This window comes from Chelonia mydas, chromosome 12 (genome assembly GCF_015237465.2).
Source record: "Chelonia mydas isolate rCheMyd1 chromosome 12, rCheMyd1.pri.v2, whole genome shotgun sequence".
Taxonomy (NCBI): Eukaryota; Metazoa; Chordata; order Testudines; family Cheloniidae; genus Chelonia; species Chelonia mydas.
The window spans coordinates 13,475,532-13,489,361 of record NC_051252.2 but is presented as its reverse complement, the minus strand read 5'-3'; the positions used below and the strand labels follow the sequence as shown (position 1 = coordinate 13,489,361).

General features: G+C 37.0%; 1 protein-coding gene across 13 annotated transcripts in view; it reads left to right on the top strand.

Moving 5' to 3' along the window:
* The window catches only part of CHD9 (chromodomain helicase DNA binding protein 9), a 182,004-nt gene that overhangs the window by 95,494 nt on the left and 72,680 nt on the right, over window positions 1-13,830 (top strand). For all 13 annotated transcript variants that reach the window (XM_037878254.2, XM_037878247.2, XM_037878257.2 and 10 more), the window contains 8 exons: window positions 2,838-2,906; window positions 3,017-3,072; window positions 4,330-4,447; window positions 5,289-5,375; window positions 5,930-6,067; window positions 7,932-8,053; window positions 9,328-9,571; window positions 13,519-13,695. In XM_037878254.2, the coding sequence (XP_037734182.1) occupies window positions 2,838-2,906; window positions 3,017-3,072; window positions 4,330-4,447; window positions 5,289-5,375; window positions 5,930-6,067; window positions 7,932-8,053; window positions 9,328-9,571; window positions 13,519-13,695 (1,011 nt within the window). The remainder of the gene's footprint in view (window positions 1-2,837; window positions 2,907-3,016; window positions 3,073-4,329; window positions 4,448-5,288; window positions 5,376-5,929; window positions 6,068-7,931; window positions 8,054-9,327; window positions 9,572-13,518; window positions 13,696-13,830) is intronic.

The following is a 13,830-nucleotide window of genomic DNA, read 5'->3' as shown; positions in this document are numbered from 1 at the left end:
ACCTTTTCCTCTTATTCTCGGCTACTGTTGGACCTCAAACAATCTGGCTTTTCTTTTAGCTCCATCAAAGTCCACCTAGCTGCTATTACAACCTTCCACAATAAAATTGACAGTACCTCTGTGTTTGCTCATCCGATCACTGAACGTTTTCTCAAAGGACTTCAATCCCTATACCCAGACATTAGACCTCTTACCCGCCATGGGACCTTCACTTAGTGTTATCTTGCTTAACTCAACAACCATTCGAACCCCTAGCCACTTGCTCCCTCTTACACCTTTGTGTGAAGACAGCATTCTTAGTGGCAATCACTTCTGCTAGACGGGCAGGAGAAATAGCAGCCCTCATGGCAGACCCACCGTATACCCTATTTTTTAAGGACTTTAAGGCCTGTCAAGCACTTCAGACCAGTGTAACTATGAAGGAAAATTCCATGGTTTGAGGGGAAGGAAGGACATTTTTGTGGAAAGAGGTTTTTTAAAAAAGGGAGCTGTTCAAAAGATGAAGGAGTTTGAAGTATTCAAAGTAGTGCTGGCAGAAAAGAATTTGTGGGTGGGACTGCAGGTGCGGCTGTGGAGGTGCAATTTGCAGCATAATCCTGCAGTTTATTTACATAGGTTTAATTCTTGTTAATGTATGGTGATATTGAACTATCAGAGTAAATTCAGAGTTCTTTGACGGTGTGAACGCTGCCTGTTAATGGGCTGTTTAACTTCTAAAGATTTTTGTCTTTTGAAATTTAAAAATAAAAAGTATATCAAATGAGAGGTTATACATGTTCACTAAAGATACAAGTATGTAGCAGGTATTACCAATGTATGAATTTTTGGTTATGGGATATTCTCTGTATTATATTTGTAATTAATGTTTATCTTCTCATAAATTGAGAGGGGGTTTTTTGGTTTTGTTTGTTTTTTGTAAAGGTTGATGTCTGGGGAGCCTCAGTTGGCAAATTGTGGATAGAGAGCTTGACACCTTAAGACAAGATATTTGTTAATGAAAAATAATATGTTGCCTGCTGCTTATTCTGTGTCAGAATACATCCTCTGTGTGATATATCGGGATCCTAGAAATCTGTTTGCCATGGAAAAATACGGAATTTGCATTTGTACAGTACATTTTAGTTTTTACATTTTGTGAAAAAATAAAAACATATACAGTAGAACCCTGTTTTATCTGAGCCTCCGTTATCCGGCTGTCCATATTAACAGAACCAGGGCTGTCAACCTGAGCCCGGGGCTGCAGGTTTGGGCTTGAGCTCTGGGCGGCATCCAAGCCCTGCTGTCCAGGCTGACAGCCCAAGCTATATTAGCTGAAAATACAGAATGGAGACATAGAAGTATTTGGTGTGTGTATATATAAGAAATACAAATCACAATTCTGTTAATTTCATTTTATTATAATGATAGATGGCACTGGTAGGCTTCAGACTTGCTTAAAAATGTAAATATATCAGTAACACATTATGTTCAACTGATACCTATATAAATTGTGGCTAGGGAAATTCAAGTTCAGCGTTTCATTGTAGTCCGGGAAAAACATGGATTTTTATGGGGGGGGGTTTGGCAAATTTTGGGGTTTTTTTATCATGGAAAACTAGGATCACAGTTTGATGTCCAACTAATCAATTATTTTGATGACTCAAAGAGAGGGGTATGATTTTAGAAAGTAAACAGTAGAAGAGAGGTCATGCCCTGTTTTCATTCTAAAATTCTAAAAAAGCTAAGGAAGAAAAGACAAACATTCTAGAGATAATTCTGCATTCTGTACTACCATGATTTTTAACTTTCCATGAGACATCAGCATATGCTTATGTAGTCTCTTATACTCAAACAACCATTGTTGCTTCCAGATGACCTTGCTACGAGGATAAGAAGTAACCCAACAAATACATATTGAGATGTTTTTGAAAAACTTGCTTTATAAGATATCCATATCTTACATAGGATATATTGTGCTGAATAATGCCATATCTCACCCATAATAAAGTAATATTATAAACTATCTTAACCTTCAAGCAGAACAATTAGAAATTAAAACATGATTATTATTAAAATACGCTTTATATAAATGCAGTTGGCATCTTGCTAAGCTTTCATGAACGCTATCAGCTAAATGGCCCATTAACGCTTTTCCTTCTCTGACAAAAATATTAGCCAGCATAATTAAGTTACAGTTAAAGATAAGTACCTATTAAAAATTATGACATCTTGCATACTGTGTAGAAAGGAAGTTTATTAAAAGGTTCTGTATTCAGTTCAATCTAACATTTTCATTAATATATAGAACCCAGAGGGGGCTTTGGTGACTGTGTGTGAGCTTCACAGAAATAAGCATTCGATTTTAAAAAACATGGAAACTATTTTATACTTTAACTGAAAGAAAAAATAGTGCGATGGATCAGCAAAATGCTAGCACATGTTGGAACTTCAGCATTACATCCTTAAATTTTTGAACAATAAAGTACCCGTTCTCTGGTTGCATATGGTACAGAAAGTGAATTGAATTGACCTACCAAAGTAAAAGGTACAATGATTACTTTAGAATACATTTTTTAAAAATACTGATTTTGTGTTCATCTGGATTTTTTGAAATAAACAAAGTGACAAGTTAATAACCAGTCCAGGGAAAGATTTATTGAAAGATTTTTTGTCACTGGCTGAAAGGAAATGGAAAGTTTATGTACATTAAGAGAAAGAGACAAAGAAACTGTTTTTGCAGTACATGCTGGCCTTTTAACATACCACTGTGTTTCCCAGGCTTTTTCAGCCTTATACATCTCTAAAGAGATTGCCTAGTACTGACTGTAATCATTTAATTATTTTTCCACATTTATTAGGAGAATCCAAGTGAAGAAGATGCAGCAATTGTAGATAAAATTTTATCCTCCAGGATAGTGAAGAAAGAAGTGAGTAATTGTGACTAAAATGAGGGTGGTGTGTACACGAGGGAATTATTTATTCTAATATGTGCTTTACATGTTCATGAGTCTAAAAAATCTTGAATTTACTTTTTTAGATATCTGCTGGAATGACAATGGAAGAAGAAGAATTTTTTGTAAAATACAAGAACTAGTAAGTATTATATCACAAGAGTGTTGTCTTCTTGAGTTTGTAGAAAGCCTGAAACAAGCTTTAAGATATGTGAAGTGTTGCATCATGTTAAATAAGGCCCTTCTGTACTATATATTTTTGCTCCTACAGAATTTAGGAATTCGGGGAATTCAGCATTTTTGCTACAGAAGTTTCCACACTGTGTTACCTGTGGCTTTGCCCTGCTGGGTCCTGCCAGCAGCCGCCTGTAGATTTCCAGGTTTCCCTGTAACAGGGAGTTAATTGGATACAGTGTGTATTCTTTACCCTTTTCCTTGGAGCCATGCAACAGGGAGTTGGGGAACCCAATCTGAATTTTAGCTTGCAGCCATAAAACAAAGGTTGACCCAGAAGTGCAGACTAGTGAGCTAGGCTGCCACTAGGGAAAACAAAGAGAGGAGCAACTGAAGCTAGCTACAAGCTCCCCCTTTTCCTGGCACACTTGAGGTGAGGAGGATGTTCTGAACTGGACCACCTGGATACAATCACAATTATTGAAGCCAATGGAAACAGGCATGATAAACTTGAATCCAAAATGGAAAATAGTAACGGTTGATGATGAAAAAGAGCCTTCTTTCATATGGCTTATACCTCTTTCCTCTCATCACTAAGATCTTTAAATTGCAAAGACTTGGGCACATGTTTAATTTTATGCATGTGAATAATCTCATCAAATTGTTACTCCTCAGTGTAAATCTCCAGAATTGGGGCCCAGATGTTCTGGGGTTTAAAAGTTTTCTCACTAAAAGAACTGAAACTTACTTAGCAATATTTTTTTTTCTAATAAGCTATTTCTGTTAAGATGTTAATTCTCTTATCACTGCATGAACAAAGACCCTGATCTTGCAAAGTGAGGTGTGTGGGTAAACTGCTGCAGCTGTATGGAGCCCCGTCAATTTCAATGGGGTTCCATGCGCTTGCTGAGATCAGTCCTTATGCAATACATTGCAGAATTGGGGCCTAAAATGTCTTTGAGCTCTAGAGAGGGAAAAGGTGATTGATATGTTATTCATTAAGGGTACCTTAACCACATGGGGTCAATCTAAAGTGCATGTATGTGGAAGGAGGGGGAATAAACTGATTGAACAAAATGGTAGAACATATTGTGTACATAAAAATGTATGTGAAGACACATTGCTGTCCTCTTTCGATGATTGCATATTGTGGAAACTGTAGGATAAAATAAGTATAAAAACTTTTCTTGTAATAATATTTTAACTTAATGTTTTATAATTTTAGCTCCTATCTTCACTGTGAATGGGCCACAGAACAGCAGCTTCTGAAGGATAAAAGAATCCAGCAGAAAATTAAACGGTTCAAGCTGAGGCAAGCACAAAGAGCCCACTTTTTTGCAGATGTAAGAAAAATACACAGTAAATTAGACTTTTGCTTGCCAAAAGCTTTACAAATTCTTTCTTTATTTTTGCATTTATTTTGAATTAAGTGGTTGAATTTTAATGCTAAATAAAAAGGTCTTGGATTTTTCTCTTTCTTAAAATTTATTTGATCCAAAAGAATGTCATCTGTAGTTACTTAAGTACTTGTGTGTTTTAAAGTCAGGATTAATTGGGTAACTTTGTGATCAGGAGAGACTGATACTATTAATGACTGACAGACACGCAGAGTATGGGTATAGTGCAGACTTCCTGACATAGTTATGTCAGGGTACTTCAATCCTAAATTACAACACTACTTCTACTCTTGAGCTAGGTCTCTCTGTGGCATCATTTGTCTCTAATTGTTTGGTGATGTTGTTTTTATTGTTATTTCTGTTGCTGTAGTGCCTGGGAGTCTAGTCATGGACCAGAACTCCATGGTCCTGTCTAGGCTCTGTACAGACACAGAACAAAAAGACAGTTACTACCCCAAAGGGCTTACAATCTAAGTATAAGACAAGAGACAACAGATGGATATAGACAGACCGAGGGAGAACAAGGAAACAGACGAAACTGGTCAGTATGATAGGCTGTGGTCTCTGTATACCAGCAGCCTAACCATTGTCAAGTTTTTGGTAGGTATCACAGCAGAGCAGTGGTTTTGAGGTGGATAATGTGGACAAAAGCTCACAGGCATTAGATTGAGACTGCTTACTTATATTTATACCTAAACAGGTAAAAGCTGATGTATTAAATCACAGCAGCACTGATCTCCTCTCCACATAACCCCAGATTACTAATTATATTACTCTTGAATTGTAGATGGAAGAAGAACCTTTTAATCCTGACTATGTTGAAGTGGACCGGGTGTTAGAAGTGTCCTTTTGTGAAGATAAGGACACTGGTGAGGTAAATATTTGACCAAATGTAACTTGAAGTAAGCCAAGAACACAAATTCTCTGTGTTTTGTGGATGTATCACATGTTTTTATTTTAGTGGACTTCAGAATAAAATCTTAATGATGTGAGTTCCATCAATGGTTTTGACTGAAGTAATTGTGTGTGGGTATGTCTGTCTGTCACTCCTTTTGTTCAATATGTATTTTGAGCCCTCTAAGGAAAGTAGAAACTCTATAGAATGTAATGCCTTTTCCTTTTTTTGTAGTATTACTAGGTACTAGGGATTTAGAGAAGAATAAAATACAAAGTGAATGCCCTAAAAACTTAGTCAAAACAGAAGCATGAGATGACAAAAACAAAGAATTATGTTAAGGGAATGGAGAACATTAAATTCAGCTGTAAGAGTCACATATTCATAGATTTATTTTTTTTAAGGCTAGAGGAGACCATTATGACCATCTGTCTGACCTCCTGCTAAACTCAAGCCATTAAACTCGCCCAATAATTTCTGCTTCAGGTCCATAGTACACAAATTGCTAATATTAAGGATTTATTTTCCTGCAGCCTGTTATTTACTACCTAGTAAAATGGTGTTCATTGCCATATGAGGACAGCACCTGGGAGTTAAAAGAAGATGTAGACCAGGCAAAAATAGAAGAATTTGAACAACTGCAAGCTTCCAGGCCTGATTCAAGGAGACTGGTAAAAATATACCTAATTTGTCAAATAGGACTTTTCCTTTCCAGCTTTAAAGCTTTGACTGTTTGTATTAAAATCTAGTATAAGTTTCACTGAAAATCTGTAAGGTGTACTGAAAACACTCTTACAAGTTTATGCATCACAGCTCTCTCTTTTATATGTTAAGGTCACAGATGTGGTATATTCTGCATCAGGGAGAGTCTAGAACTGTCTGCCTGCACTTATGGAGGCAGAACTAAAACTGGCTGGGTCATCAAGGACTGTCCAATCTTAACGTCCATCCGCTTCCTGCAAGTAACAGACATTTCTTTTTCTGCCTCCAAAGCTGGAGATAGGGTGAAGACCTACTGTAATAGGTCTGTGAACTTTATTACCCAGGCAAGACATTCTCAGTTAAGTACGGATACAGTAGAACCTCAGAGTTATGAACAACTCGGGAATGGAGGTTGTTCATAACTTTGAAATGTCCATAACTCTGAGCAAAACATTATGGTGGTTGTTTCAAAAGTTTACAACTGAACATTGACTTAATACAACTTTGGAACTTTACTATGCAGAAGAATGCTGCTTTCCTTTTTTTTTTTTTTTTTTTTTTTTTTAAAAGTAATTTGTTTAACAGGACTGTTCTGTATTTGCTTTTTTTGGGGTGGGGTGGGGCGGGGAATCTTGCTGCTGCCTGATAGCGTACATCTGGTTCTAAATGAGGTCTGTGGTTGACTGTTTGTAACTCTGGTATTTGCAACTCTGAGGTTCTACTGTAAATGGTCCTATTCTCATATACTGCCTGCATATATAGCTGTTAGTAAGATATTTAACTTCATTAATCGGAAAAAATTACAGAAGTATTCTGATAACTTTCTGCAAAGCTTTAAAATAAGAGATGAGTAATAGAAAATAAATTACCCTTGTAGAACTTACAAAGGTGAGTGGAGAAAGCACTTTTGTAGAGAAATCCGCTACTAAAATGAACAGAGAGATAATTAGGTCCTGCATTTCCACACCAGAGCAAATATGCAAACATAACTGTCACAATATACTCCATAGCTATTTCCTGACTTATTTTTCTCCTCTTGAGAATAATTGAACAAATGAAAAACTTAATAGGAAGAAAATTATGTACAACAAATAAATTACTTTTGTTGAAAGAGAAGTCATATATGTCATTGTCACTATGTACCATAAAAGCATATATAGTAAAACTCTGATTTTATTTTATGGCAAAATAAATAATCAAGGAGCTGGGGAGGGTGCATGACTTTTTGTACAAAATCAATGTTTTTTTCCTTGTTGCTTAATGTGCAGGCTTTGCAGTTTATTTCTTCTTTTTTGAAGGCCATATTAGCCTCTTTTGCTAATATCTTGCTCAGTTCCTCTGGTACTTGTTTAAAACGTCACCATTTTCCAGAAGTGTTTTATGTATCTGTTACCTAATTCTTTTGGGAGGTTGGGTGGGGAAACAGAGCAAACTTGATGTAAGTGGCATCTGAACAAACATTTAGTAGGCCTTTTCAGTCTGCCGAGACTGTATCTTTTTTTCCTTCCTGTAACATTCAAAGCAATCTTTTAACTATTAGCATTTATTTCTAAAAAGTCAGTTACATTTGATTTTGATTTATATGTTTTTCAATTTATTAATAAAGCATTCCTCATGAGCTCTAGGCATATGTGTAATAAATGTATGTAAATTCACATTCATGAATTAATTTAATCAATAGAGAGTAACAATAACAAGAAACTTCCCAACCACAGAAAAACAGGCAAACTCAGAATCCTTCAAGTCACTCTCAGAGAAAAACAGAGTACAGAGATGTTTTGGAAACAGGAAAATATTTATGCTTAGTTTAAAATATTTTTGTTTTCCTTTAAGGACCGACCTCCTCCTAACTCCTGGAAGAAGCTAGAACAGTCCAGAGAATATAAAAATGGCAACCAGCTCAGGGAATACCAACTGGAAGGACTCAACTGGCTCCTTTTCAACTGGTACAATAGGTAAGGGCACTGAACATTTTGATGTAAATTTCAACATATATTACAGGTAAAATGGATTGCTATATTATCGTGAAGTAATAATGCTTTAGTTTCATTTGCATTGACTTTTCTGTATTTAAGCAGAAAAGTTAAACCTAGGAAAATATTTAAGAGGCTTTCAATTGAAATTTGGTATACAAATTGTCAGCCTGGATATGTGCATCCTTTTGCAAGTCTTTGAGATTTTATTTTAACTAAAAATCAAACAAACAAAAAGTTCTATTAATGTTTTTTTCACTTGACTAAACCCCAAACACTGCACTTTACTGGAAGTTGGATCCTAGAAGACAGTGAAGTGCACAGGTCACCAGTATATCATTTAAGCAGGGAAGACAAAAGGGTCAGACCCTTGCTTATTGGAGTACCAGAGAAAGGGGAAGTAAAAAACCAGTAGAAGGTGGAGGAGGTTGGGGGCAAGCCAAGACTGATCCAGAAATAAGTCACCAGCAGGGTTTTGACCATTTATAGCACAGAATGGAATGGAAGGGACTTGTGGAAGGAACAAGTGGGGGTCTCTATACTGCCGGCTTCTGTGTCTCAAAAAGTAATAAAGCACACATAAGGACAAACAAGTTGAAGAAAGAACATAAGGAAATGCATATATTTACAGCATTCCAGGAGTTTAGACATAGGGATGTTACCAGTGTTGTTAAGCTAGCACTGGGGGCCTTAAACCTGTTGTCCTAGTTGTAGTGGCCAAAATTTGGGATGGGGACATCGTAGGTCCTATATCTGGGTGCAGATGGGATATTCCAAGCATGGCACTCACCCCTCCCATGTGTGCTGGGTCCTCCACAGAATATGCACAGAGCCAGGAGCTGATGTAGGGTCACAGGACCTCACCTCCAGTAAATCCTTCTAGGGAATCTGTGTGGTTTGTAGCCAATTCCCTACTTCTACTGGGAGGACGGCGGTTAGGCTGACACTACCGTGAGAGAGAGAATTGAAGAAAACTCTGCAAGAGGAACCTTGTGGAGTTCTCCTCCTCCCTGACTGCCTCCTGGGTTTTTACATCAAGAGGTACAGTTCGACCTCTGGGTGGGTACCCAGTTTCATGCTTTTATGACAGTGGGAGGAATACCGTTGAGCCTATTCTGCACTGCCTCAGTTTTGATGATCTGTTTTAGACTTATATTTTTATGAACCTTAATTGTTTTCAGATATTGTCCTTTGGAGTAAAAGTGCAACATTTATGGTTCGCTCTAGCCTAATAACAAATATATTTGTAATTTCAGACGAAACTGCATTTTAGCAGATGAAATGGGTCTTGGCAAAACCATCCAGTCAATTACATTCCTCTATGAAATCCTCCTGACTGGTATACGAGGGCCTTTTCTGATCATAGCTCCACTTTCCACTATAACCAATTGGGAAAGAGAATTTCGCACGTGGACTGATCTTAATGTCGTGGTATATCATGGGAGCATGGTTAGCAGGCAGATGATACAGCAGTACGAGATGTACTTCAGGGACTCACAGGTATTGTAGTGATGTGTTTGTACACTAGCTCATCTGTAACCCGGTTCAGATAACAACTAGGAAAAGCACACTGTAGAGATCAGTGGTATGTGTCTTAGTAAAAGCCATTTTACATCAGAGTATATATTTTTAATTACTATTTATCAATCTTTAGTGTGTGCTAATAGGTGAGTTTAATATATGTGGTAAAATTGGTATTGTTCCAGTTCCTCTAGATCATTGAGCCCCTCCAATTTTGCACTTGACTATGCATAGTGTAACCCATCACTGACTTCAGTAGGGCTCTATGGGGAGGCGAGGGTGAGCCCACATATAGTCAACTGCAGGATCTGGGCCTGAATTTGCAGAGTAGATGGAAAAGAAAGTGAAGTTCTCCAAGCTTTACATAGTCTCAAAGAAAATTAATTTACTTGCTTTGTATAAGGCTATTAATTCCCTTTCAAAATTTAAATGAACACTACTGAGATCCAAATTGTATATATTAAAAAATTTACATGTATTACTAGTAACTTGTGTTTTATTGAAATAACTAAAAAAAAAAAAATTGATTTCATTTTCACCATTTACATTCTTTCTTTTTGCATATGCCTTGTCTTAGACTAAACTGTTTGATTCTTGTGTGCTATTTCCAGCATTACAAAGGCCATTTTTTACTTCCTGAGAGAGGCATTTTTTCATTTAAAAATATTAATTAAATTTACATTTATATTTGGTTTTATAGTTTTTTCAAAATACAAAACCTAAATTCTAAACATCAAATGTAACATGGAAAAGATATTTTTAAATTGACTTGTGTCCTATTTTACTACTTCATACTGTGTAAAGAAGGTCTGAGAAAAAAATTTTTCCCCCTACCTTTCTGTTTACTTCATTTTCAAAATTATAAGTGAAACTAAACGGAGCAGTTGTAGATTCCCAGACCCCAAAGAAACAATAATCTGATGGCCTGTGAAGTTTACAGTAATTCACCGATGTATTTTATTTGTTGCGATATGTATGATATGAATTCATCCTTAACTATGGAGTCAGGACCAGTGCCTACATAATGTGATTGATCATTTTATTTGTACATGAATAATTCTTCCAAGAGCAATACATAATGTTTTCATTAAAGGTGCTCTGAGATATAAACAATAAGTCTTAGCAAAATAAGTAATCCAGGACTCTGATCTAGGCCACAGTGGTGAAAGTAGTTCATTTGGGCTCTTCCCAGGTGGACCCCTGTGCCTGAACAGAGCCCATTGAACAACTTGCAGCGTTTGGTGCCTGTGACAGGAAGGACGTAATGTCAATGGAACTGTTACAGGATAATACAGTAACTCCTCACTTAATGTTGTCCTGGTTAATGTTGTTTCTTTGTTACCTTGCTGATCAATTAGACAACATGCTCATTTAAAGTTGCGCAGTGCTTCCTTATAATGTTGTTTGGCAGCAGCGTGCTTTGTCCACTGCTTGCAGACAGAGCAGCCCATTGGCACTAGCTGGTGGGGGTTGAAACCAGAGTGGACCGGCAGTCCCCTATCAGCTCCCCGCTCCCCTAAGTTCCCTGTGTGACAGCCGCCCAGCAGGCTATCAATTGCCGGGCAGTTCAGCTGTCCCTCCCCCCACTGCCTTGTGCTGCTCCTGCCCTATCCCTTGCAGCTGCTTCCAGGAGTCTCCTGTTTGCTGTGTGGAGGGTGGGGGGGAGAGAATGGGGAAAGGAGTGCTAAAGTCAGGGTGTCCCCCTCCCCGCTGCTCCTTTTCCCCATCTTCACAGAGCATGGTGGGGACATGACAGGGCTCAGGATGGAGGCAACTTGCTGGCAGCAGCTGCTGTCTCAGCTTGCTGATCTACTTAAAAAAGCAGTGTACTTAGAGAGGAGTCAGAGTACTTAAAGGGGCAATGCGCATCTCCATGTCAAGGTTCCTTCCCCACTCTGAACTGTAGGGTACAGATGTGGGGACCTGCATGAAAAACCCCCTAAGCTTATTTTTACCAGCTTAGGTTAAAACTTCCCCAAGGTACAAACTATTTTACCTTTTGCCCTTGGACTTTATTGCTGCCACCGCCAAGCGTCTAATAAATATATCACCGGGAAAGAGGCCGCTTGGAAACGTCTTTCCCCCCAGAATCCTCCCAAGCCCTACATCCCCTTTTCTGGGGAAGGCTTGATAAAAATCCTCACCAGTTTGCATAGGTGAACACAGACCCAAACCCTTGGATCTTAAGAACAAGGAAAAAGCAATCAGGTTCTTAAAGAAGAATTTTAATTAAAGAAAAAGTAAAAGAATCACTTCTGTAAAATCAGGATGGTAAATACCTTACAGGGTAATCGGATTCAAAACATAGAGAATCCCTCTAGGCAAAACCTTAAGTTTCAAAAATACACAAAAACAGGAATATACATTCCATTCAGCACAACTTATTTTATCAACCATTTAAACAAAACAGAATCTAACGCATATCTAACTAGATTACTTACATCCGATGAAGTGAGCTGTAGCTCACGAAAGCTTATGCTCAAATTTTAGTCTCTAAGGTGCCACAAGTACTCCTTTTATTTTTGCGAATACAGACTAACACGGCTGCTACTCTGAAACCTATCACACATGGTGTCTCTCTCTGCCATGCTGTCTCCCCTCCCTCCATTCGTGCTGCTTTGTAGAGTGTGAGGCTACATTAACAACCATGTGTTAACCCTTGAGCGCTCAGCCAGTGCAAGTTAATCATTTAGCAGTAAGATCATTCCCTGGGAAATATCCCACCCTCTTCCACCCTCTGACTTCACCACCTCAACCAATCTTCACAATCATCATTGCTGTGTACAGTATTAAATTGTTTGTTTAAAACTTATACCGTGTGTGTGTGTGTGTGTGTGTGTGTGTATATATATATATATATATATATATATATATATATATATATATATGTGAGAGTGTGTGTGTGTATATATATGTGTGTGTGTATATATATGTGTATATATATATATGTGTGTGTATATATATATATATATATATATATATATATATATATAAAAAATAGTCTTTTGTCTTGGGGAAAAAAAATTTCCCTGGAACCTAACCCCCTCCTATTTACATTAATTCTTATAGGGAAATTGGATTCGCTTGACATGGTTGTGCTTAAAGTAGCATTTTTCAGGAACATAACTAAACGTTAAGCGAGGAGTTACTCTACTCTTTTTTCTTCTACATAAAGATCAAGGTTTTGCAGAATATAAAAATATAAGGGAAACATTTGTTTTCAAAACCAAAATATTGATCCAAAACAGGAAAACCATGTTGTATTAGCTTTCTTTTAGACAAAGTTCTATTTAAAATGTTTTTTGTTATATTGAATGATATGAAGTGTGTGACTGAGGTTTGGTGCAATAGGGTGTGCTATTGGTGCAGTATAGTTGCTCACTATACTGTTTGAACTATTCTATTCTGCCTTTCTGTAGAACTGACATATATATTGCTAAAATTACAGGGGTTTTTAAATGTTGAATTTTTATGAATAAGTTGATTCTGAGTGGCTGATATGCAATTTTCACAGTTTACTAGTGCATAATGGTGTCCCATCCAGTATTATGATTGATTGTCTAGATTCCATTTTGTAGATGCTTAAGATAGCCTTTTGACTTTTGTTCAGATGATAAGAGTGTGTTATTATCTAAATGCTTCTATTTGATAGGACACTTAATGATTGAAAAGCAATTCAAATTGGTTAGAAATTTATTGTCCATGAAACAACACAGCATTACTGAAAATGGACAATTATTCATTTAGTATTAATTATAGAATTGCACAATCGTAGTGAGTCTCTGGTAAGATGAAAAGGATTTATATCTCAAGATTTAAAACACTACTGGATAATATTTCAGTAGCAAAACTGGCAACTTGAGAATGAAAAATGAGAAGATTCAAGATAATGTGACAAACTGTTACGTTTGTTAATAAATCTCTAGGGGCGTATCATTCGAGGTACTTACCGGTTCCAAGCTATTATCACCACTTTTGAAATGATTCTTGGTGGCTGTCCAGAACTCAATGCAATTGAATGGCGGTGTGTTATTATTGATGAAGCGCACAGGCTGAAGAATAAAAATTGCAAACTCCTGGAGGGACTCAAACTCATGAATCTTGTGAGTGGCTGCATTTCATTTACTTGGTTTAATGAGATTTCTTTTCTGTTAAGGAGAATACTACAATAAATTATAAGGCTGTTTAATTGTTAGACATAAAGAGCATGTTTTATATGTGGGTAGCTATGAAAGTTT